This window comes from Hypanus sabinus, chromosome 9, assembly GCF_030144855.1.
Source record: "Hypanus sabinus isolate sHypSab1 chromosome 9, sHypSab1.hap1, whole genome shotgun sequence".
Taxonomy (NCBI): Eukaryota; Metazoa; Chordata; class Chondrichthyes; order Myliobatiformes; family Dasyatidae; genus Hypanus; species Hypanus sabinus.
This window is the reverse complement of record NC_082714.1, coordinates 157576731-157604076: the sequence shown is the minus strand read 5'-3', so window position 1 is coordinate 157604076 and position 27346 is coordinate 157576731. Positions and strand designations below refer to the sequence as shown.

Sequence of the window (27346 nt, the reverse complement as noted above, 5' to 3'; positions counted from 1 at the left end):
CAAAACAAGATCAGAATGAAGAATTAATCCAGCTGGAGGAATTTATTTAACATAGGAATATTGGGTTTGCTACAAGTGCCACTGAAATGAAGACACCATTTGAGAAGAAGCTAGTTATGCAGATGACAGACTAAGAGACAGAAGTATAAGTTCTGTGTGAAAGGAAGTTTGTGTGTATCAGAGACTAGTATAGATACTGGGCAGAGTGGCCTGTTTCTGCAGCTCTACATACTGAATTCCAGCTCTGAGTTGGCTATACTGAAGCCATCCACTAGTCTCCTTTTCCAGATGTTCCCACATTGTCAGCACAAAACCGCTGGACAATGTCCAATCTATGGACATTTACAAGGATGCTTCATATTTCCAATATTTATTATTTTTCTTTTATATTTACACAGTTTGTTGTCATTTACACATTGGTTGGTTGTCCATCCTGTTGGGTGAGGTCTTTCATTGATTCTATGATGGTTTTATGTGATTTACTGAGTACGCCTGCAAGAAATGTCAGTGTGGACATGGTGGAGGATTACAAATACCTGGGGATACGAATTGACAATAAACTGGACTGGTCAAAGAACAGAGGCTGTCTACAAGAAGGGTCAGAGCCGTCTCTATTTCCTGAGGAGACTAAGGTCCTTTAACATCTGCTGGACGATGCTGAGGATGTTCTACGAGTCTGTGGTGGCCAGTGCTATCATATTTGCTGCTGTGTGCTGGGGCAGCAGGCTGAGGGTAGCAGACACCAACAGAATCAACAAACTCATTTGTAAGGCCAGTGATGTTGTGGGGGTGGCACTGGACTCTGACGGTGGTGTCTGAAAAGAGGATCCTGTCCAAGTCGCATGCCATCTTGGACAATATCTCCCATCCACTCTGTAATGTTCTGGTTAGGCACAGGAGTACATTCAGCCAGAGACTCATTCCACCGAGATGTAACACTGAGTGTCATAGGAAGTCATTCCTGCCTGTGGCCATCAAACTTTACAACTCATCCCTCAGAGGGTCAGACACCCTGAGCCAATAGGCTGGTCCTGGACTAATTTCCACTTAGCATGATTAACTTATTTTTATTTAATTATTTATGGTTTTATATTGCTATATTTCTACACTATTCTTGGTTGGTGCGGCTGTAATGAAACCCAATTTCCCTCTGACCCCTTGGATGGAAACAGGGGTCACCGATGCCTTAGCCCTCCTCAGGTCCACCAACAGCTCCTTAGTCTTTTTCACATTAAGCTGCAGATGATTCTGCTCGCACCATGTGACAAAGTTTCTCACCGTAGCCCTGTACTCAGCCTCATCTCCCTTGCTGATGCATCCAACTATGGCAGAGTCATCAGAAAGCTTCTGAAGATGGCAAGACTCTTAAACAGGTTAAGTCTGAATTATTGACAATGCTTAACTCTGCTGTAGTGGAATTTTATCTTTCCCAGATCGATAAAAATCTTGGTAATTTCAACACTCGTCTTTTTAAAGTATTCTATGCTGAGTGGTACTTGATGGCTCATATTTAACTAAAACTACATTACACCTGGTTGTGGCAACAAGAACATTAACTGTGCAGTGTCCTGTCGCTGCGGAAATGCGCTTGCCACTCTCGGCAAGGTTTCAGGCGATTCAGCGATAAATCCTGCATCATCACTGCTGCGACCACTTGCAATAAGCAGCCATTGTTGAAATCAACTGTCCTTCAACTACATCTGATTAAACACCTTATCCCAAATCCTAAAGGCAAACATTCACTAAGGTAATCCTGTAAACCTGCTCTCACTTTTCCTCCCGCAACACCAGAGACTTTTCCAAACACTGGAAATCCAGTTGCTGGAGGAACTCAGCATTGCTCCAACATTTTCTGTGTGCTACCATAGATGATTTTATATTTATTTATTGAGCTACAGCAGGGAATCGGTCCTTCAAACTGCGCTGTCCAGCAATCCCCGATTTAATCCTCGCCTAAACACAGGACAATTTACAATGACCACAGAGGAAACCCACGCAGTCACGGGGAGAACGTACAAAAACCCCTCACAGGGGGTAGCAGGAACTGAACCCGGTTCGCTAATACTGTAAAGTATTGTGCTCACAGTGTAGTCACCTGAAAATGACAGAAGTTTGCAAAAGGCACCGAAAGTACAATGATGTCATTTTAACATGCAGCATTGCATTTCATTTCAGATGGCAGTCTGTCATCCATGTATTTATTTTTAATTTTTATTTAGAGATGCAGCATGTTAACAGGACCATCTGGCCCAATGAACCAGTGCTGCCTAATTCTATCCACCCTCACGTTGGAATGTAGGTGGAAACCAGAGCACCTGCAGTAAACCCACACAGTCACAGGGAGATTATACAAGGCCATTACAGACACTGGAGGGAATTGAGCCCAGGTAACTGTAACAGCATTACACTAACTGCTTTGCTACTGTGCCACCCATTGAGAATTACAATTAAATGTCCACAACAATAGCATAGGAGTACCACATTTTCTTATTCTTCCTGACTGCTCAAAAGAGCAACTGCGGCACGGAAGTGTAGTGGTTAGCACAACCCTTTACAGTATCAGCGACCAGGGTTCAATTCCTGCTGCCCCCTGTGAGGGGCTTGTACATACTCCCCCGTGACCATGTGGGTTTACTCCGGGTCCTTGGTCATTGTAAATTGTCCCGTGATTAGGAGTTTGTACATTCTCTCCATGACCACTATGTTTCCTCCAGATGCTCCGGTTTCCCCCCACAGTCTAAAGATAGGACATTGTAAATTGTCCTGTGATTAGGCTAGGCCAGGGGTCGGCAACCCGCAGCTTCGGAGCCACATGCGACTCTTTCATCTCTGTGCTGCGGCTCCCCGTGGTTTGTTAGTTTTTGAAATGTAATTCGAAATTTGAAGATTATGGTGATCTTGTACAATCTAAAAACGTTGTGGAGACCCCATTTCCTGGCACATCCGAACCGGCTCACAATTAGCCACCGTTCCGGCTAAGGGAGATAGCCTACGGGGGTTTGTGAGTACGTGTCTTTTGGAGCATCCGCGCCCACGGGGACGGGTTGAGGGAGGCTTTAAAGCAAGGCTGTTTAGTTCGAATAAAGTTACCTTTGACTGCAGTGTCTTTATTTTAGCGTTGCGTGTAGCACACCGCTACAACATGTTTTTTATCGCTATTAATATACATCACCACTGCCAATGCCTGACACCCGCCAGTGCGCGCTTTCTTTTAATTCTTCGATCCAAGGTAGGCTAACTATGGAGTAACCTTCAACCCAACGTCTTTTTTTCGGAGTTCAAAATGTTTTTGTTGCATGCAGAAATGTAATTTCGTTTACTCTGCAGGAGTTCATCAATTTCATAAATGCAACACATTATAGTTTGTTTATACATAGCATAAAGGCAAAAAAAAACATTGTATGCAGTGTTATTTCATTTTAAATGTCAAACGGGTTTTGTGGCTCCCAGTGTTTTCTTTTCTGTGGGAAATGGGTCCATATTGGCTCTTTCAGTGGTAAACGTTGCCGACCCCTGGGCTAGGCAGTGCCTCTCAAAGGTCTGGAAGGGTCTAGTCCCTGCTGTTTCTCAATAAATAAATGAATAACCAAAATGTTTGCAAGGATTAAAGTGCTATTCCTTAACAGGCAAAAGTGACCAAAATACCAAACCCCTTATAGGGGATGACCTGATTGGTTTTGAGTAGTTGCCAGTTCCAGAGGAAAACTATTAAACATTCACAGCAGCACAATAGTTTTGAGATGGTGATATATAAAAAATATCCAAACCACTTAATCCAGGTTACTAAGAACACACACAAAATCAAATGGCCATGTGCTTATTTGTTGAAATGCACCTTGCATTTCAGGATGCTCACATGCATCAACAGCATAGCAGGTCCATAATGCTTTGTAATCTCCTTTTGTCACAAGAAGAAGCCATTCTGCTATCAAATCTATACTGGCTTCCCAGGCAGTCCCATCACTATTTCTCACTTACTTCCCCATAATCTGCCCACTTACACATACCTAGTAACATTCCCTAATTCTAAAACCCAACACCAATGAAACTACCCACCACACACCTGGAAGGGGCCACACACACGTGCCAAGGAACATCCCCTAATTCTGCAACTCAATACCAGGGACAACTGACCTTAAGGATCTACCAGCCAATAAGTGTTTGACCTGTGAAAGGAAACAAAAACATGCCTAGTAACATCACCCAATTCTACAATCCAATACCAAGGACAATCACCATAAGGCCATATGACATAGGAGCAGAATTAAGTCATTCAGCCCATTGAGACTGCTCTGCCATTGCATTATGGCTGATTTATTATCCCTCTCAAACCCTTTCTCCTGGCTTCTCCCTGTAACCTTTGACTAATCACAAAAATATCAGCCTCCACTTTAAATACTCTCAATAACTTGGTATCCATAGCCCCTGTGGCAATGAATTCCAGATTCACAACCCTCTAGCTAAAGAAGTTCCTCCTCATCTCTGTTGCAAAAGACCATTCCTCTATTCAGATCCTTAGGTTCACCCACTGTAGGAAACATCCACTCTATCCAGGCCTTTAAATAGATTTCAAAGAGATCTCCCCTCATTCTTTTAAACTCTAGTGAGTACAGGTCCAGAGCCATCAAACACTCCTCGTACATTAACCCTTTCAATCCCCAGAATCATTCTTGTGAACTCCTCTGAACCCTCTCCACTGTCAGCACCATAGAAAAGTACAACACAGAAACAGATCCTTCAGCCCATCTAGTCTGTACCGAACCATTTAAACTGTCTATTCCCATCCACCTGTATCAGGACCATAGCCCTCCATAACCCACCGTCCATGTACCTATCCAAACGTCGCTTAAATATTTAAATTGAGCTTGCATGCACCACTTGAACTGGTAGCTCCTTCCACACTATCACAATCCTCTGAGTGAAGAAGTCTCCCCTCAGACTCCCCTTAAACTTTTTACCTTTTACCCTTAAACTATGACCTTTGGTTGTAGTCTCACCCAACGTCGATGGAAAATGCCTGCTTGCATTTACCCTATCTATACCCCTCATAATTTTGAATAACAATATCAAATCTCCTCTCAATCTTCTACATTCTAAGTTATAAAGTCCTAACTTATTCAATCTTTTCTTATAACCCAGGTCGCCCAGACCCCACAACATCCTTATAAATTCTCTCTGTACTCTTTCAACCTTGTCTTCATCTTTCCTGTGGGTAGGTGATCAAAACAGCACACAATGCTCCATATTAGACCTAACATCCTATACAACTTCAACATAACATCCCATCTCCTGAACTCAATAATTTGACTCATGAAGGCCAATGTGCCAAAAGCTTTCTTTATGGCCCTACCTGTGACACCACTTCCAATGAATTATGGACCTGTATTCCCAGATCTCTTTGTTCTACCGCACTCCTCAGTGCCCTACTGCTCACTGTGTAAGACCTAACCTGACTGGTCATACTGAAGTTCACACTTGTCTGCATTAAATTCCATCTGCCATTTTTCCAGCTGATCCAGATCCCTCTGCAAGCCATGATAGCCTTCCTCACTGTCCAACAATCTTTTAAACTCCATCAAGTACAGGCCCAGAGCCATCAAACGCTCCTTATGGTTAACCTTTTCATTCCAAGAATCATTCTCGTGAACTCCTCTGCAATGCCAGCACATCCTTTCTTAGTTTCCCTTATGAAACTTCCGACCAACAAGTCTTTGGCATGAGAAAGGAAACAGGAGCACCCGGGGAACTCTACAGTCAAAGGGAGATCAGGGGAACTGTGAGGCTGCTGACACCATCTGCACTGAAAGAATGCAAGTTTGTTCAAGAGCATTGCTAGGACATTACGTGGTCTACCTGAAACAGCAGTGCAGAAAGGTCTAATTATGTTTGAAAATGATGTATTTTGAAAGCTGAAGAAACAGCAAAATGGATAGTACTTTAAGAATTGTAGCCAAGACTGTGAGCTGCATGCAGGTGAGTATTACAATTAGTTTTATGTCAAATGCCTTTCAGATCAGGGTGTTACAGTGGCATAGTTATTAGCACGTCACTTACAGTGACCCAGGTTCAATTCTCTTTGCTGTCTGTAAGGATATTTCACGTTTGCATCATGACAGTATGCTTCTTCCAGATGCTGCAGTTTCCTCCAAAGATGTATGGGTTAGGTAGTTGATAGTTCGTGTGTGTGGGCTCACTGGACCGAAAGTGCTTATCTCCAAAAATAACAAATAAAAGCCACTGTATCCTCCCCCACTCATCACGTTGCAAAGCGTTTCTCTTTGGTACGTGCAATTATACATTGTACAGAAATGCAGAATGGCTTTTTTTAATCTTTAGTTTTTACAATCTCTGGTCAAAACATGTTGGCCACAGTAAAGATTCTGCCGGAAGTTCACAGTGCAAGAAGCTGTGTGGCCAACAGATATCCTTCAGCATTTAAACACCTTCTCTGAGGTCATGGAAGAGACAAATTCTCCAATAAAACTCACTGAATAAAATACTTTTACTGTTGATGAGAAAAGATGTTCCCCAATGAAGTAAGGAAATACTGACCCCGTTTCAACAGTCACTCGGAATGGCTGAACTAAACAACAAAAGAAATGAGATGGTTGATGCAATTGGACAGGATTTCAGGCAGTTTTTAATCTTACAAAAACTATGATTTATAAAATCGTAATCTTTATCCCTATGTTTAAGGGTAAATAATCTGCACTGGTTAGCCTTGTGCACTGGAATTAATACTGCAAAAGTAGTTCTTAGAAATTTTAAGGGTATCCAGAGTTTATAATTACCAGTAAAAGCATGATAGTTAAATGGACAGACAGCACTCTAACTAGGAGCAGTTAGCAACAGATGCCACAGAATGGAGGTGTCTTGCAGGCTGGGTTCACCTTCAATGTTATGACCAGATCCACTATCACCAGCCTATAGAACTGCCGCTGAACCCCCAGAGTAACGCTGTATTGGGGTGGCAACATTTCCAGTTGATCCTGAAGCACAAGATGAAGACCCATCCTTCTGTCCCCAACATTTCAGCTGAGTTAAATAGAATGCTACATTTGCACTGATACATTTTAAACCCAAAAGAGATACAACATAATGAGCAAATGAAAAATTCAGAGCAACCTTCTCCCCCACCAAGCAACAACTAGATAGATCCAGGACATTTTTGTAATTAGCTCTGATTAGCACAATGACAAAAAACCTTGTATAACAGAATAGGGACTTGATTTTTGGCAATTTTTGAAGATTTTTTTTTCCTTGCAAGCAGGAATCAGTGATCCATACGACCCTTTGTAGGAGCAGTCAATATGCATTATCCCAATGGCAGACTTTCACAGTTCCAGTGGTGACTTGCTGAGGAAGAATCCAAAGAGACTGCAATCAAGAGCTTCACCTTCTGAGATAATCACAATCCACTCCCTTCAACACAAGTGTAGAAGCTGCTTGAAATGTAACAGCAATGTGCTTCACAGTTTAAGTTTAGATGTCATCTAGAACTGGAACAGTCATTTATGAAACAACTGATTTTGTAAAACCATCCGATTCTGACTTTGAAGCCTTTAGGTCCGTACTTCTTTACATGACGATCACGTTTTTCTATCTAAAGAAGAATGGTCTATAATTTGGATAATATTTGGGGTAAAGCAGCATGTGGAGACCATTGCACTCACACAGGATTAAAGATATTAGGACTAGAGGGAAAATGATCCTGGCATTCACAAAATAAATCCTTTCCTTCCTAATCGAAAAGCTTTGCCTTGGATCTGTGGCTGTTTGCATGGTTATAAGACGGCAGCACATTCCTGGAGTTGGAGTCTTCACTGTCGCTGTCACTGTTGTTCCAATCGGGCTTCAGTGGCGTTAGCTCAGGGGCAACAACATCGCCATCCTGCAGGCAGGTACAAAATGTGCTACAATTTACTACTGGTTTGAGGGGTAAGTGGTACATTTAAACTTCGCACATTTACGTTACACTTCTTTGCACTTCCAAGCATCCTCTCGGCCATAAAATCCACATTGAAAGTCATCTTTCAACCAACACTCTCTCCAACTGTGTGTGACATACCATCCCAACCTCAGCATTTTTTTCAAGGAACATGGAACAGTACAGCACAGGAACAGGCCATTCAGCCCACAATGTTGTGCCACACCCACTAAAAAGCAAAAACACAAGACCCAAATAGTAATCCCTCCTACCTACACCATGTCCATCTCTCTCCATCTTCCTCAAATCCATGTGCCTGCCCCAACTTCTCTTAAAAGCCTCTGATGTACTTGCCTCTTCCACCAAACCAGACAACACATTCCAGGCATCCACCACTCTTTGAACAAATAAAACTTACACTCACATGCCCTTTGAACCTACCCCCTATTACGTCCAATGCATGCTCTCTGGTATTAGATATTTCAACCCTGGGAAACAGATACTCTCTGTCCACTCTAGTTATGCCTTTCATCATCTTATAAACCCCTATCAGATCTCCCCTCAGCTTCTGCCACTCTAGAGAAAACTACCCATACTCTTCAGACATGACTAAAGAAAGTCCTGATCATTGTCATAAAACCGGTCCTTTGGCCCAACTGGTTCATGCTGTTCAAGATGCCCCATCTAAGTCAGTCCCATTGGCCAACACTTGGCTCATAACCTTCTCTGTCCAAGCACCTGTTAAAAGTTGTCATTGTAACTGTCTCGACCACTTCATCTGGCAGTTTATTCCACAAAGGTACCATCCTTTGAGTAAAAAAAAATGCCACTTAACTTCATATTAAATCTCACCTGAAACCAATGCCCTCTAGTTCTTGATTCCCAAATTTGGGGATAAGACAAGTGTGCATTCACTCTACCTATGCCCCGTACGACATTATACCCCTCCGTAAGGTCACCTCTCAGTCTCCTGTGCTCCAAGTCCAGTCTCTCCCTAGAACTTAGTCCTGGCAACATCTTTGTCAACAAGTTGTTGTTTCTGGAAACTCACTATTGCAAATGATTTCTCCTTGGTTTTGAGGACCAGAGTTATAAGGTTGAACAGGCTAGAACTTTATTCCCTAGAACGTAATAGATTGAGAGGAGATTTGGTAGAGGTATACGGGTCACCCTTGGGCAAGGTGTAGCATCTGCTTAGCAACCACCCCCCAAGATCAGGGTCATATGGAGTAATGGGAGCAGGTAGTGAATGGTTGTATGAGCAGCTAATGCATATCACAATTCCTGGTTATGTGACCCGTGACACCAGGCAATCTCTGAAGAGTATTGATAACAGCTGGGGTCACCCGTCTTGTAAAGAAACTGCCCAGAAGAAGCCAATGGCAAGCCACTTCTGTAGAAAAATTTGCCAAAAACAACCACGGTCATGGAAAGATCATGATCGGCCATGTCATATGACACAGCACATAACGAACAAGCAATACAAAATGACAAGGATTATAAACAGGGTAAATGCAAGCAGACTTTTTCCACTGAGGTTGGGTGAGACTACAACTAGAGGTCATAGGTTAAGGGTGAAAGGTGAAATGTTTAAGGGGAACATGAGGGGAAACGTCACACAGAGTGTTGAACCAGCTGCCAGTGGAAGTTGTGGATACAGGTTTGAATTCAACATTTAAGAGAAATTTGTACATCAATATGAATGGGAAAGGTATGGAGGACAATGGACCACGTGCAGGTTGACGAGTCTAGGCAGACTAATGGTTCAGTATGGGCTAGATGGACAGAAGGGCCTGTTTCTGTGCTGTAGTGCTCTATGAACTTACATTGCAGCAGTGGCTAAACTTCGGAGTCACTTCATACCGTGAGGACACCATGAACATGCAATACAAAGACAAGTCTGCGTTTTTAAACATTATCAAGGCACTTGGAATCTATGACTTGCTCATATCCTGCTAGGATCTTGATCTGTCACAGTCCACAGAAAAAAAATTGGCCAGGTTTAGAGAGATGGGCCAAATACAGCTCAGGTAGGCAACATGGTTGGCATGAATGAATTGGGCTGAAGTTTGTAAAATTCTGAGACTCACGGACAGGGTAGATGACCGGAAACCTTTCCCAGGGTAGAAATGTCAAGCAACAACAAATTTCACGACATATGCCAGTGATATTAAACCTGATTCAGAAATACTGAATGACGTGCATTTAAGGTGAGAGCAGGAAAGCTTGGAAGATATGTGCGAGAATAATTTTTTTAAAAAACAGAATGATAGGAGCCTGGAATTGGTTGCCAGGGATGGTTATGGAAGCAGATGTGACAGTAGCATTTAAGAAGCTTTCTGACATACACGCAAATAAGCAGAGAATGGAGGGATATGAATCACACACAGCTTGGTAGTGTAGGGGCTAGCACAATGCTGCACAGTACCAGCGACCCGGGTTTAATTCCCGCTGCTGCCTGCAAGAAGTTTGTTTTTTATGCTCTCCTTGTGACTGTGACTATGTGGGTTTCCTCCCACAGGCCACAGAGGTATCGGTTGGTTGGTTGGTCATTGTAAATTGTCCCTTGATTAGGCTAGGATCAAGATTGCTGGGTGGCGTGGCTCGAAGGGCCAGAAAAGCCTATTCTGGGCTGTATCTCAATATCTAAATAACAGAACATGCAAGCAGAAGAGATTTAGTTTAATTTGGCATTATGTCCAGTACTGACCTCGTGGGCCAATGGACCTGTTGCTGTGCTGTACTATGTTCCAAATGTATGGCAAGGGAATCTCACACACCTACAACAGGTGGAAGACACTACCAGGTTCTTATCAGACTCCTGATCTCCAAGAGGACCACAACCTTGTCGTAGGATTTGGAGGCTTGTGTGCCTCAATGACCGGAGAGCGATGTTGGCTGGAGCCAGGGCTTTATGCTCTGGCTCTTGGTAGAGTCACCCATGCCAAGCAGGTCAAAGGGTACAGGTCAGACCGAGAGTGGCCCACTAGTCCTCCAGCTCTGGGGGTTCAGCTCAGGGATAACAATCCTGACTGGTAAAACAAAATTGTTACAGAAACAGCAATGAAGAATCCTTCTACATCTGAGTGCAACGGTATTCCTGAGTCTCCACTTACGATTTGCATGACTGAAAACCGAGAGGAAGCTACTGACACGATGGAAGAAGCCCTGAACACCACCAGAGATGGAGGACCTTCATTGCTGCACTAACACCAGAGAAGTAATGGGCAGTAAGACTCCTGAACAGATGATAAGCCAGATTCTTGACCTCACAATAATCTACATTATTATTTTGCACTTTATTGTTGACCTACACTGTGTCTGTATGGTTGCATTTACACTGTATCCTGTATTGTTGCTTTACCCTATTGTCTGGAATGATCTGATCTGCATGAACAGTATGCAAGACAAACTTTTCACTGTATCTTGGTACATGTGAGAACAATAAATGGATATCGATACCACTAATATCAAAGTACAACACAGCCAAACGAAGAACGCCCATGACAATGAACTGCAGAAGCTTATTACAGTAACACCGGGGCGTCTCCCTCTCCTTACCCTGGGCTTGGTAAAGTTTCTGTTGATGCACCACTGGACAAAGTGCCTCCGTGCAGCCTGCACACTTCTCTCGTCAGTCTTCTTACAGTACACTTGGATCAGCTGCTCTGTAAACCTCTCCGGCAACAGCTGGGATACCTGGGTGGGCACCAGAGAGAGAGAAATGGTCACTATCCACAACCACTCAGAGACCAAAATAAGGCTTCATGAGTAATGCAGCTAAAGGCTCCGTCACCTCCAGGGAACAGGAGAATCCCAGCTCAGACCTAGAGAGACCCTCACCATTCAGGCCACGCTTTCTTCTCATTACTACCATTGGGAAGGAGGTAGAGAAGCTTTAGGTCCCACACCACCAGGTTCAGTAAGTTATTCCCTACAACCACCAGGCCCCTGAACCAGAGTGCATATGTTCACTTACCACGACTCTGAACCGATTCCACAGTGATACTTTATTTTTGCACTACTTACTTAACTTTTTAAAATACATGTACTTCTTACAGTAATTTACAGACTTTTTAATTACATATCACAGTGTACTGCTGCCGCAAAACAGATTTCATGACATATGCCAGGGAAATTAAACCTGATCCTGAAGCAACAGAACCACTTTCAAGGACCCTTTACCACTCAGTAATTTTTAAATTTGCATAATTGGTTATTTTTTTGTAAATTCTATTGCATTTCTTTAGTTCTTGTGAATGCCTGCAAGAAAATGAATCTCAAGGTGGGATATGATAACATATATGTACTTTGATAATAAATTTTGGTGAGTATTAATCTGTATTTTTTACCACTTCATTAATCATTTCTCTTGCTTTTTGTACTTTATTCAGCACGATAGCTTGGCAATTAGCGTAACCGCTGTATCAGCACAGCAACCCAGGTTCAATACCCATCGCTGCCTGTAAGGTGCTTGTATGTTCTCCCTGTGACCGTGTGGGTTTCCTCCGGGTGTTTCGGTTTCTTCCCACAGTCCAAAGACATACAGTTAATTGGTCGTTGTAAGTTGCCCCGTGATTAGGCTAGGCTCAAATCAGGGGATTGCTGAGCAGCACAGCTTAAAGTGCTGGAAGGACCTATTCTGGTGCTGTACCTCAATAAATTTTGATAGATGACAGACGATAGATGATAGATAGATAAGTAAATAAAAGTCTCCCAGTTGCTCCGGTTCCCTCCCACATTCCAAAGGTGTACAAGTTAGTAGGTTAATTGGCAACTTAATTGGTTAATTGTACTTGGGCAGTGTGGACTCAGAAGGCTGGAAGGGCCTGTTACCATGATGTATCTCCAAATAAAATACTCTGTGCATGTGTTATTAGTAAATAAAATGAAGTATTTTCTTGTAACCTTTAACACATGTACTGCCTCCATTGTTTGCAGATTCCTCTTTCTATTGAATCAGAAAAGAACAAGGAAGGAATTTTTAAAATGCTCATTACAGGAAGTTACCTGATCCTTACGGATTTTGATTGTCCAGTTGGGGTTATTCTTGCAGTAAAATCGGACCTTGTTGATAGGGTCTTTCTCTGCCATTCCATAGTCCATTCGAACAACCTAAGGAATATTAAGTAGTTATTCATTTTAGAAAACTCAAATGCACTCTCCTCTACAAATAAAATAATTTGTAATTCTGAGGAATTTAGCACAAAATCACAGGATGCCTCAAAGCCAAGGCATTCAATGATATCCATTTGAAGATCATTCGCTGTTGTAACACAGGAAGCAAAGCATAAAACATAGAACACAGAACACGACAACACAGTACAGACCCTTCGGCCCACAATGTTATGCTGACCTTTAACCTACACTAAAATTACCCTTCCTCCCACATAGCCCTCCATTTTTCTATCATCCATTTGCCCACCTTAAGAGTTCTGAAATGTCCCCAATGTATCTGCCTTTTAAAATTAAGGTAGACATACCTTAAAATTATGCCTCGTCTTATTAGTCACTTCCACCCAGGGGAAAGTTTCTGGCTATCCAGTTACGCCTCTATCAAGTCACCCTTCATCCTTCTTCACTCCTAAAAGAAAAACCCTAGCTGGCTCAACCTATCCACAAGACATATGAGATTTAGGCCTGTTGAATATGCTCCAGCATTCCATCATGGCTGATTTATTATCCCTCTCAACCCCATTCTCCTGCCTTCTTTCCACGACCTTTGACTCCCTTAATAATCAAAACCTTCTGCTTTAAGTACACTCAATGACTTGGCCTCCACAAATGTTAAGTGGCAATGAATTCCACAGATTCACCACCCTGTGGCTAATGAAATTTCTCCTCATCTTTGCCCTAAAGGGATACTATTCTATTATGAGGCTGTGCCCTCTGGTCCTAGACTCTCCCAACTTAGGAAACATCCTCTCCACATCCACTCTATCCGGGCCTTTCAATATTGCATAGGTTTCAAAACCCTCATGATATGCTCTCTAATCCAGGAAGCATACTGGTAAATCTGCTCTGCATCCTATCCACATTATTCCTCTAATGGTATGTGCAGCACTGAACACAATACTCCAACTGTGGTCCAACCAGAGTTTTATAGAGCTGCAAAGTTACAGCAGTGGAGATGTGCATCACAGATGCCGGATGAGATGTTTTGAAGTCCTTTGCAGACATGGTGTACGCATCAGTAAACGGTTACAATACCCATTTAGAAGCTCATATCTCTTCTGATAATTCCATAAACAAACATATCAAAATAGATGCCACCCACAAACCCTTTGAACCAGTATAATTCTAAGGTCAACTGAAGCGGTAGCCAATCAGAACCAAGGCAAGCAAACAGGGGCTATATAAACTCGAACACTCCCAGAGACACGGAGGGCGTCACCTCAACTGGTGATGAAACGTCTGCAAGCTAATTGCTAAGCTCGGTGAACACCATAACATCAACAACTATACTATCTTGAAATGATGTTATTTTCAACTGTCTTTTTAAAAGATTAGGATCCATTTTATTACAGGTTTCCAAAAAATGCTTCATTTATTTCAGTCTGTCACTGTTAACCTGGTATAAATAGTACAAATAGTTAAAAACAATGAATACACATAAACAAGCAACAGGATTAATCTTTTTTCCTCTTAAGAAAACCTATAATTATTGTTATTAATTTGTTTATCAATGATAATCTCTGCTCAAAATTACCATATGCCACACAAGAAGATTACTTCGTAGATTATTGCCAACTTGGATACATGGTCTCAAAAAGGTTTGTTGTGTACATTAAAGAGAAAGCTGAAGATAAGTGACAAATTAGGTCAACGAGCAAAGATGTGGCAGGTGGAAACTAGTGTCAGGAAATGTATGGTCATGCACTTTAGCAGACGGAATAAAACATAAGACTATTTTCTAAACAGGGAGAAAATTCAAAAATCCACACTGCAAAGGGACTTGGGAGTCCTTGTGTAGGATTCCCTGAAGGTTAACTTGCAGGTTGAGTCTGTGGCGAGGAGGGTAAATGCAATGTTAGCATTCATTTCAAAAGCACTAGAATATGAAATCAAGGATATAATACTGAGGCTTCATAATCATCAGCGATCACTGTCGTCGAGTGTGGTTAGTCTGGTCACTTGTGGGTCTTGAGATGACTGAAGAGGTTGATCCGTGACCCACAAGTCCCAAACCTGCTTACAAAGCTCAAGTGAGGCTTTATAAGGGACTGGTGCAGCCTCACGAGTTTTGAAAGCAGCTTTGGGCTCCTTATCTCCGAAAGGATGCGCTGACACTGGAGAAGGTTCAAAGGAGATTCACGAAAATGACTCTGGGATTGAAAGGCTTGTCACATGAGCAGCATTTGATGGCTTCAGGGCCTGTACTCGCTGGAGTGAGAGGGATTCTCATTGAAACCTATCGAATGTTGAAAGGCCTCGATAGAGTTGATGTGGAGAGGATGTTTCCCATGGTGGGGGATTCTAAGACCAGAGGACACAACCTCAGAATAAAGGGACGTCCATTTAGAATGGCAATGAGGAAGAATTTCTTTTTCCAGAGGGTGGTGAATCTGTGGAATTTGTTGCCACAGTTGGCTGTGGAGGCCAAGTCACTGAGTCTATTTAAGGCAGAGGTTGATAGCTTCTTGATTAGTCAGGATGTGAAAGGTTATGAGGAGAAGACAGGAGAAAGAGGTTGAAGGGAAATGAGTCAGCCATGATCAAAAAGGGTGGAGCAGATTTGATGGGCCAATGGCCTCAGTCTGCTCCATTGTCTTATGCTGCCGTACAATAAAGATTAGTTTTATCTGTCACGTGCACACTGTAACATAGAGTGAAATCTGCTGGCAGTATCAATAACCAGCACAGTCCAAAGATACGCTGGGGGCAGTCGGCAAGTGTCACCTACTTTTGACGCCAACGTAGCACTCCCACAACTTACCAACTCTTAACAGCTTTGGAATGTGGGAAGAAACTGGAGCACCTGGAGGAAACCCATGTGAACAAGAGGACATACAAACTCCTTACATGCAACAGTGGAAGTTCAGTAACACTGTGCTAACTGCTATGTTGCCGTGCCACCATTGTGGAAGGAGTGGTGCCCAAGCATACGGAGAATTCTCCAAAGCAGCATTAAATAGCCGTGACTCACATTTACAATGAAATCTTCTGCCCGGAGCTGAACGTCCACAGGTGTAGACGGGACCGCTGCAACCACTTGGTCAGCCAGGCTGTCAAACTCTTCCTGCAGGAGAGAGAACACTGCAATTGGTTGGATTAAGGTCAGCTTATGTTATGCACAAAACTAAATCTTCTGTACACCCACCATAGTGTGTGGCAGTGAAAATCCCTATAGCGATGTTCCCAAGGTCCATCTAAACCAGGGTTTCCCAACTTTTGTTTATGCCATAGACACCTTTGCTAGTCCAGTAAAACCTACGGGACCCTTCTCAAAGTAATGTATTTAAATATGTCAAATAAAATGATAATTACAAAAGAAACCAATTATACTGAAGTGCAGTTATCAAAATACAAAGAAAAACTATTTTGTAAAATCGTAATATTGTGCTTCTTTATTAACACCTGAAGTAACAAGACTACACACTAGGTGGCAGGATGGAGCTACGTCTCTATCAAAGGAACTGTTATAGTGCTCCTTCCCTCTGCTAGTTTGCTGGTCACCCTTGGGGAGGGTGTAGCACTTGCTCAGCCCCCCCCCCCCACCCCTCCCAACTATCAGGGTCACATGAAACCATGTGAGCAAGTGGTGGATGGTCGTATGAGCAGCTGGTGCATATCACAAGTCCTGGTTATGCGACCTCTGATGTCAGGCAGACAATTTCTGAAGAGTATTGATAACGGTTGGGGTCACCACCTTGTAAAAACACTGCCCAGAAAGCAACGGGAAACTACTTCTGTAAAAAAATATGCCAAGAACAATCATGGTCATGGAAAGATCACAATCGGTCACGTCATATGACATGGCACATAACAAACAAACATTTAAAATATAGGCAAGTGGAAATTTTATTTTCTAAAGACATATCAGTGTGAAGGATACTGTTGCTTAGCTTGAAAAAGAGTGTTATGACTGAAATCCTCACCCTGGCCATCCGTGAGGAGCTGACTTCCCCCTCACCCTGGCCATCTCTGATGTGCTGTCTGAACCCTTCACCCTGGTACTGCTAAGACTACTTTGGTTTGTTGCCTACATTCATCATTGAAGGAAATGCTAAATTTCAGTGAAAATAAAGATGTAAATTTTTTCCCATCCAAGTTTCCAGAGACTCTGGAATCTATCTAGAGACCCGGGACCCCAGGTTAAGAGCTACAGCTTACTTAACAGTTCCACAACCCTACCCACTGAATCCTCACCCTTACAATTACTGCAATTTATATTTGCAAAGTCGTTTATTCTCATAGTCACAAGAACAGGTCTGCACAGGTGCTTGCAACAGCATCACAGGCAAAAAGCATCTGAGACATCACATTCACAAACATCCATAATTTATAAAAGAATACAAAAACCCCCCCAAAAAAGTAACAAAAAAGAAAGGAAATCTGCAGATGCTCAAAATTCAAAGCAATGCACAGAAAATGCTGGAGGAACTCAGCAGGTCAAACAGCATCTATAGTAAAGAATGAACAGTCAATGTTTCCGGCCAAGATCCTTCATCAGGACTGGAGGGAAAAATGAGAAGTCAGAGAGGGGTGGGGAAAGGGGAGGCAGAAATACAAAGTAGTAGGTGACGGTGAAACTGGGAGAGGGGGAGGGGTGAAGCAAAAAGCTGGAAAGTTGATTGGTGAAAGAGATACAGGGCTGGAGAAAGGGGAATCTGATAGGAGAGGTCAGAAGGCCATGGAAGAAAGAAAAGGGGGAAGAGCACCAGAGGGAGGTGATGGGCAGGGAAGAGGATAAGGTGAGATAGCAAAATGGAAATGGGGAATGGTGAAGGGGGATGGGGTTCATTACTGGAGGTTCAAGAAATTGATGTTCATGCCGTCAGGTTGGAGACTTTCCAGATGGAATACAAGGTGTTGCTCCTCCAATCCGAGTACTAATATCACGGCAGTAGAGGAGGCCATGGGCTGACACTTTGGAATGGGAATAGGAAGTAGAATTAAAATGGGTGGCCATCGGAGACCCTGCTTTCTCTGGCAGGTGGAGTGTAGGTCCTCAGCAAAGTTGTCTCCCAATCTACGTTGGGTCTCACCGATATACAGAAGCCACACCGGGAACGTGAGATACAGCAGGTGACCCCAACAGACTCATGGGTGATGTGTCGCCTCACCTGGAAGGACTGTTTTGTGGCCCTGAATGGTAGTGAGGGTGGAGGTGTAGCACTTGTTCCAAATGCCAGGAGGGAGATCAGTGGAGAGGAATGAACAGAGAAGGGAGTTGCACAGGGAGCGATCCCTGTGGGAAGCATAAAGTTGGGGTTGGTGGGGGTGAGGGAAAGATGTGCTTGGTGGTGGGTTCTCGTTGGAGAAGGTGGAAGTTGTGGAGAATTATGTGCTGCATGCAGAGGCTGGTGGGGTGATAGGTGAGGACAAGAGGAACCCTATCCCTGGTGGGGTGGTAGAAGGATTATGTGCTGCATGCTGGTGGGGTGACAGGTGAGGACAAGAGGAATGAAAGTGAGTGCACAGACACGAAGCCTGGAGTAGCCGGAGCAGGCCACAGCCACAGCTCAGTGCAGAGTCAGAGAAACATAGAAAACCTGCAGCACAATACAGGCCCTTCGGCCCACAAAGCTGTGCCGAGCATGTCCTTACCTTAGAAATTACCCAGGGTTACTCATAGCCCTCAATTTTTCTGAGTAAACGTTACAGGGCAGCAAGGAGAACTGGCCCAGACCCCACTTCTGCTCACAATACCTTGCTTTCTCAATCTGGCCCGACGTTTAAGTCACCCAAACACTGGGTCATTCCTTGCTCTATGATGTGGGCCCTGTGGCTTCAATACGACTCTTCCTCACCTTCACCTGCCACTCCATTGTTTGCCATAAATTTCACCATAAAAGGTGTTACTAATAAAGCATTTAGTTCTATTCATTGTTTTGTTTAGCACCAATAAGCTGTTGCTGGGCTTCACCAGCACCATCTTAAACTGGGTTTGGTACGATTTACCGGCATGATCTAGTTAGGTAAGTGACCTACGTGTCTCCATTCTCTTGACCAACCCGTGTAACGTTTACCTGCTGAATTATCGTCTCTGCTGCAGGCTGCGTCTGCCCAATCCATTTGTAAAGACGGCGACAAATGACATTGTTCAGAATGTGCCTCGCTTCCTGCAGCTCGGGCTCAGAGGAGTGCAGGATCTGTTCAAAGATACTGTCTGGGCAAAACAAAATCAGAATCGGGCTTATTATCACTAACATATGTGGTGAAATTTGTTGAGTAACGCATACAGAATGCTGAAGGAATTCAGCAGGTCAGGCAACACCTACAGACATAAACCAACAGTTAACGTTCCAGGCAGAGACCTTTCACCATGACTGGATTTGCTGAGTTTCTCCAGCATTTTGTGTGTGTTACACTGGATTTCCAGCACCTGCAGAACAGCCTGTACTTGTGAGTGCTGTTTTGCAGCAGCGTTTCAGTGCAGTACATAACAAAACAAATACTAAAAGTTACAATAAGAGATATAAATAAATAGATGTGAAAAGAGAGCCAAATGGTGAGGCAGTGTTCATGAACTGCTCAGAAATCTGATGGCAGAGGAGAAGAAGCTGTTACTAAAATGTTCAGTGTGTGTCATCAGGCTTCTGTACCTCCTCCCTGACGGTAGTAATGAGAAGTCATGAAAAAAAAAGGTTAGACTGTAAACAGGAACATCTACACTGATCTTCCAAGTAATGCAACTTTGGGGAGGCACCAACACACTGCCTCCCTCTACAGTATGGGTTCCCCGTCTCTTTTTATATAATGGACTCCTGCCATTAACCAGGGGCTCCAGGCAACCCTTGTCCTAGAGCAGGGGTCAGCAACCTTTACCACTGAAGGAGCCATTTGGACCCGTTTCCCACAGAAAAGAAAACACTGGGAGCCACAAAACCCGTTTGACATTTAAAATGAAATAACACTGCATACAACGTGTTTTCTTTTGCCTTTATGCTGTTTATAAACAAACTATAATGTGTTGCATTTATGAAATTGATGAACTCCTGCAGATAAAACGAAATTACATTTCTGCATGCAACAAAAACATTTTGAACTCCGAAAAAAAGACATTGGGTTGAAGGTAACTTTTAAGTAAAATACTCAATGTCTATTTGAGTCCTTCTTGTATTTATGAAAAACGCTGAACTTAAATTGTCCGCCAGCAGCAAACCAAAAATAACGTCAGCCAGCTGTCAAAGTGAAAAATAAAAGGACTATTTCACTGAACAATGAAAAAATATGAATATACGTAAAATAATAGGCAATTGAAATATTTATCACACTTGGTTAATGGGATTTCTGCTCCTGGACCTCAGCGCACAGCGTCTGCACATCAGGGCTGTATGACGTCACCTTCATCTTTACACAGGATCGTAAGCTGTCATCTGTGAGGCGTGCGCGATGTTTGTCTTTAATAAAGTTCATGTTGGAGAACACCTGCTCACATACATTGTGGATCCAAAGATCGACAGGACTCCAAGCGCATACTTCTTAATGTTTACATAAATGTCGGGGATAGCATTCCATGTTTCGAACACAAGTTTGTCCGGTTTAGGGAGGTTTTCAATATCACTTCATTTGTGATTCTGAGCAAGAATGGCCTTCTGACGGGCAACATCTTCAAGGTCTGCTGTCAAGCGTCTAAACTTGGACACCCATATGTCTTTGCCGGCTATGTGGGCCAGTTCCATCTCAAGATCAGCTTGACTCACACCTGCCAATGCAGTCGGATTCAGTAGGGATGGATCAATGCTTAGGGGAGTGACCGGGAAGGATAATGTGTTTTTTACCTCTCTGAACTCACAGAAGCGTTTCCCAAACGATGTTTGCATTGCGATGATTGCAGAATGTAAATACTCCGAATTTATCATGTCGTGGGCTTGTTTGAACTCTCTCAAATTGGGGAAGTGAGACAATGTGCCTTTCTGTAAATCTCTGGCAAGTACTGTCAACTTGCGCTCGAATGCCAAAACATCCCCCCAACATGTGCAGGGCTGTGCGTCATTTCCCCTGAAGAGTTGTGTTCAGCGTGTTCAGGTGCGCTGTCATGTCTACCATGAAGTGTAGCTTTTCCAGCCACTCTGGCTGTTCCAGCTCAGGAAAGGTGAGACCTTTGCTGCCCAGGAAAGCGACAAAGCGTTTCAGCACCTCCCCTCTGGACAGCCACTGGACTTTGTTGTGCAGCAGGAGATCAGAATATGCGCTTTCCAGCTTGTCCAGTAACAAACGGAATTGACGGTGATTTAAACTTTTTGCCATTATGTTATTGACAATCTGAATGACAACATCCATTACTTCTGTGCATTCCGGAGGAAATGTTTGAGCGCACAGTGCCTCTGGCTGCAAGATGCAGTGAAAAGTCAGCAGCTTTCTGTCCAGCGACTTCTGCAGTAAAGCCACAAATCCCTTGTGCGCTCCTGTCATACTTGGTGCCCCATCGGTAGCTACTGACACCAGGTGGGTGGTCTTTATTACTTTGGCTCTTAAACAATTCAAGACAGCCTCACAGATGTCCTCCCCCCATGTTTGGCCTTTTAGAGGTATCAACTCAATCATTTCTTCCTGTGGCCCGGCAGAGTTTACATACCGGCAGAACAGCGCTATTTGTTCAATATCACCTTTGTCTTTAGGCTCGTCACAGGCAATCGAGTAGGCCACAGCTGAATTGATGTCTTTAATTTACTGTCTTGTGATGTCTTCTGCCATTTTTAGGTTTCTGTCTTTGACAGTCTTTGCAGAGAGGGGCATATCTCTGATTTTCTACACAATTTCATTCTTGTTTTTAAAGTCCGTGAATAGATGTTCTGAAATCTTAATGAAAGATTCTTTTATATATTCACCATCTGTAAACTGCTTCCTGTGCCTGACTATTTCCTGCGCGGCAACAAAACGAGCATATGTAGTTGATTTTCCAGACATCATCCACTTCTTGAACTGATTTTTGCTCAGATCAACCTTCCGCATCAGTTCCGAAACAGCAGTTCCGGATATTTTTGAACAAAGGCTGCGTGTTTATTCTGGAAATGTCTTGCGACTTTTGACTTTTTGTTGTTTGCTAGTTTCTCATTGCATATTAAGCATACCGGTAAACCAGTCTCGTCAGCAGTGAAAGCAAATGAATCTGCCCACGTATCATTAAACGTTCTGTTTTCTTCAGTCACTTTTCTTTTTTTAGAATTCTCCATAGTTAGCCGACCTTGGATCAAAAAATTAAAGAAATCGCACACTGGCGGGTGTCAGGCATTGGCAGTGGTGACGTATATTAATAGCGACAAAAAACATTTTATTTAGATTGTACAAGATCACCATAATCTTCAAATTTAGAATTACATTTCAAAAACTAACAAACTAACATAAAATACATTTTAATTAAATACTCATCATTTATTTTCCAAAGCCACAGGGAGCCGCAGCACAGAGATGAAAGAGTCGATGCGGCTCTGGAGCCGCGGGTTGCCGACCCCTGGTCCAGATCAGGTTCCTCTTAAATATTTTACCTAGTCACCCTCAACCTATAAACCTCTAGTGCTAGTATCATCCAACCTCTGGGGAAGAAGCCATTATGTATTCATTCCATCTACACCTCCCATAATTTTGTATAGCTCTGTACTATCTCCCAACTCTTTGATGCCCTACCATCAGGCAGGAGGTACTATAGCATTAGGACAAGAACTGTTAGGATGGAAATCAGCTTCTTCCCCCAGACTGAGAGACTACTGAACTCCCTGCCACATCCACGTCTCACCATGTAGGCAGCACTGGTAACATTAGACAGTGTACTTTTTTAACTGTGTCATAAATGCACCTTGTTAATTTATTTGTGGTGACATTACTTTATCTGTATGCGTGTGAGTTATATTTACTGTGTCGCGTAACTTGGTCCTGAAGAACGTTGCTTCATTTGGCCGTATGCATGTCTACAGCTGAATGACAATAAACTGAACTTGAACTTGATCATTCTCCTATGCACCAGGGAATAAAGTTCCTCTTTAACCTTAGCCTCCTTTCACCCTGGGATTTCAGTCTCTGAGGCCGATGTGGAGAGCATTCTTCAGGAGGGTGAACCCACAGGAAGACTCCAGGCCAGTTGATCACTTGTGCTGATAAACTAGCTGGAGTGTTCACCATTATTTTTAACTTCTCGCTTTGGCAGCCTAAGGTACACACCTGCTTCAAACAGGCTTCAATTATACTCGTGCTTAAGAATGTGGTATCTTGCCTCAAGGACTAACGCACAATAGCGCTGACATCCACTGTAATGAAGTGGCTGGTGATGAAGCATTTCAACTTCTGCCTTGGATCCACTCAGTTTGCCTACTGACACAACATGTCAATGGCAGATGCCATTTCACTGGCTCTTAACTAAATCCAGCACCTGGACAGCAAAGATGCCTACATCAGGATGCTCTTCATTGACTACAGCTCGGGATTCAATACTATCATCCCCTCAAAACTAATCAATAAGCTCAAGTCCTAGGCCTCAATACCTCTTTGTGCACCAATCCTCCATTTCTTCACTTGCAGACCCCAGTGAGTTCAGATTGGCAACACCTCCACAATCTCCATCAGCACAGGTGCGCCACACAGCTGTGTGCTTAGCCTCCTGTTCTACTCGCTTTACACTTATAACTGTGTGGGGTAAGCACAGCTCCGATGCCATATTTAATTTGCTGACGACACCACCATCATTGCCAGAATCAAGGGTGGGGACAAATCAGCATATAGGAGGAAGACTGAAAATCTGGCTGAATGCTACCTCAACAACAATCTCTCACTCAATGTCAGCAAGACCAAGGAGATGATTGTTGACTTCAGGAGGAGAAAACAGGAGGTCCACGAGCCAGTCCTCCTCAAGGGAATCAGAGGTAAAGACCATCAGCAACTTTAAATTCCCCGGTGTTACCTTTTCAAAGGATTTATCCTGCACCTAGCACATAACTGCCATTATGAAGAAAGCACGACAGTATCTTTACTTCCTTAGGAGTTTCTGTAGAATCTGCATGTCATCTAAAACTATGACAAGGTTCCATAGATGTGTGGTAGAGAGTATAGTGACTGGTGGTACATGGAACACCATTGTCCTTGAATGAAAAAAGGAGTGGACACAGCCCAGTCCATCACAGACAAAGCCCTCTCCTCCACTGAGCACATCCACACAGAGTGTGTCACAGGAAAGCAGCATCCATCAGGAAAAGGGTACAGAAACCTCAGACCTCGCACCGTCAGGCTCAGGAACAGTCACCATCCCTCAGCAATCAGGCTCTTGAACTGGACTCACTTTCAAGGACTCCATCTCAGGTTCTCGATATTTATTGCTTATTTATTTATTAACATCGTTATTATTGTTTTTATTTTTTCTCAGGTCAAGCTGATAAAACCTAAGATAAGGGCATGGCCAACCATACTTGGTTCTCAATTGCTAGGAATTTTCAAACTATTCTAGTGGTGTTTAGTATTGTGGCTTTCTGGAGATTTATATAAACATTGTTGAGATCTAATTACTTAATGCCATTGTGTAGTGACTTTGGGATGATACCAGCTGTAGATATTACCCTGGTCATGGTCCATAGTCTTTCAATTTCCTCTTTTAATTCAGCATATTTCTGGTGTTGTTCACGTATCAATTTCTGTATGTTATGTGTGTGTGGAATGATTATATCTATTAAGTTGTTCTTGCTTGTTAATCCTGTAATATTATATCCAGATGGTCATTATAGATTGTCCAATCTCTATTAATGGATTGGTCATAATATAATTCGTAGGACTCTCACTTTTTAAACTGGATCAGGCTTGCATTTATAGTAAGGTATGGTGTCTTTTATGAGTTTGTACTTTAAAGAAAGACTTTGGTGAATGATGTTGCCACTTGACTGTACCTGTGTCAGTAATCAGATTGCTGCAGGGTCCTGGAATGTGTTGGATTGTTTCTGGTTTCTCCTGGCATTTACTGGATTTATTGTCTTGAATTTGTTGGTGTTTTATTATGTAATTTTGATTTTTTTTTTGTGTTAACCACCTGGTCCTGTACTGTCTCTGTTTCCGGGAAAAGTCTCCAACTCTAAGCCAGGCATTCAACACGTCCTTGTTGTCATCCAGTCTGCTCGGATCATGGGGACGTCTTCCATGGAGCTTCATGCTCCTCCATTGGTTAACCTTTTCTTCAATAGTGATAATTCCTTTATTCTTCTGGGTTGTGCTTTCTTTCAAGTTTAGTGATGCATACTTTATCAGAATTGCCTATGCTCATATGGAGTGCTGAATCCTGTTTTTGTTAACAAAAACGTAACCTCAAAAGTTTTATCTGACCATTGTGTAAATTTTTCATGTCTGTTATTATTCTTCCTTTTTCTGTTCTAGACAGTGTTAATAAAAGTATATTTGAGTATTGGTCCAGCCAATCGGTCTCCATGCTGTAGGACTGCTTCGTGATGTCAGCTGGAATGTCTTCCGTGATAAGGATGTCTCCGAGTTCACGGATGGAGTCACGTGCTTCACCCGGAAGTGCATTGACGACGTGGCCCCCAGAAGTCGGTCAGGCTCTTCCCAAATCAGAAACCCTAGTTCCACACAAGCAGCACTTAACATGCGACACAGAACTCATGCTGACCACAATCAGCAGGAGCTCAGGAAAAGCAGCTACAATCTGTGCAAAGCCATCAAGGCTGCAAAACAATAATACAGGGACAAGATTGAGCCAAGATGCACTACAAATAGCACCAGTGACTTGTGGCGAGGATTGCGTACCATCGCGGACTTCGAAGCCAAACGTTGTGGTGCCGCCAACATCACGGCCTCTCTCCCAGATGAGCTCAATCGCTTTTATGCTCGGTTTGATGTCACTAATTGAGCCTCCGAGGAAAGCCAGCGCTACAACCTGCAACCTGGTTACCTCTGAGGCTGAGGTACGCAGACGTTTCCAACGAAGGCTGCGGGACTGGACAGCAACCCAGGGCGAGTACTCGGATGTTCACAGACATTTTTAATCTCTCCCTCTCCCAGTGTAGAGAGCCCTCCTGCTTCAAATTATCCACCTTTGTCCCTGTACCAAGACAGACTAAGGTAACATGCCTGAACAACTGGCGTCCTGTTGCACTCACCTCAATAATAAGCAAATGCCTTGACAGCCTGGTCGGGAACTACATCTGCAGCTTGTTAACACACACACTGGACCCCCTCCAATTCGCCTATCGACACAACTGATCGACAGATGACACAATAGGCACTGCTCTACATATCGTGCTTACACATCTGGAGAAGAAGGATGCTTATGGTAGAGCATAGCCCCATCCAGGCATGATAAGAAGCTCAGAGACCTCGGCCTTGACCCTGCCTTGTGTAGCTGGTCTTGGACTGCCATCAGATCGCCAACAGGTGGTAAGAGTGGGCTCCCTCACCTCCAACCTTCTGACTCTCAATAGAGGAGCCCCTCAGAGCTGTGTACTGAGTCCCCTCCTTTACTCCCTGTGTCGCCAGCCACAGCTCCAATCTGCTAACTAAATTTGCCAACAACACAAGGTTAACTCCTGGGATGTCCGGACTGTCTTACGCAGAGAGGTTAGAGAGACTGGGCTTGTACACGCTGGAATTAAGGAGATTGAGAGGGGATCTGATTGCAACATATAAGATTATTAAGGGATTGGACAAGATAGAGGCAGGAAATATGTTCCAGATGCTGGGAGAGTCCAGTACAGAGGGCATGGTTTGAGAATAAGGGGTAGGTCATATAGGACAGAGTTAAGGAAAAACTTCTTCTCCCAGAGAGTTGTGGGAGTGTGGAATGCACTGCCTCGGAAGGCAGTGGAGGCCAATTCTCTGGATGCTTTCAAGAAGCAGCTAGATAGGTATCTTATGGATAGGGGAATCAAGGGATATGGGAACAAGGCAGGAATCGGGTATTGATAGTAGATGATCAGCCATGATCTCAAAATGGCAGTGCAGGCTCGAAGGACCGAATGGTCTACTTCTGCACCTATTGTCTATTAATTGGCCTCATCTCAAACAATAAACAGGTGGCCTACATGGAAGAAGTCATCTCTTTGACACAGTGGTGTCAAGAAAACAACCTCTCCCTCAATGTCGCAAAAGCAAAGGAGCTGGTTGTGGATTACAGGAGAAATGGAGACGGGTTAACCTCTATGGACATCAATGGATCAGGGGTTGAGAGGGTAAACAGCTTCAAGTTCCTCGGCATCCACATCACCAAGGACCTCACGTGGTCTGTACACACCAGCTGTGTGGTGAAAAAGGCACAACAGTGTCTCT

At 43.4% G+C, this 27346-nt stretch overlaps 1 protein-coding gene across 2 annotated transcripts in view; it reads right to left on the bottom strand.

Annotated features, from left to right (window-relative positions):
- Window positions 1–5447: 5447 nt before the first annotated feature.
- LOC132399952 (deoxynucleoside triphosphate triphosphohydrolase SAMHD1-like) overlaps window positions 5448–27346 on the bottom strand; it is a 64418-nt gene continuing 42519 nt past the window's right edge. Inside the window, exons 13-17 of one of the 2 annotated variants that reach the window (XM_059980925.1) lie at window positions 19120–19259; window positions 16074–16166; window positions 12938–13042; window positions 11489–11626; window positions 5448–7891 (exon numbers count right to left, since the gene is read on the bottom strand). In XM_059980925.1, coding sequence (XP_059836908.1) covers window positions 7742–7891; window positions 11489–11626; window positions 12938–13042; window positions 16074–16166; window positions 19120–19259 — 626 coding nt within the window. In that variant the 3' untranslated portion in view covers window positions 5448–7741. The remainder of the gene's footprint in view (window positions 7892–11488; window positions 11627–12937; window positions 13043–16073; window positions 16167–19119; window positions 19260–27346) is intronic. The other variant, XM_059980924.1, reaches the window with a different exon arrangement.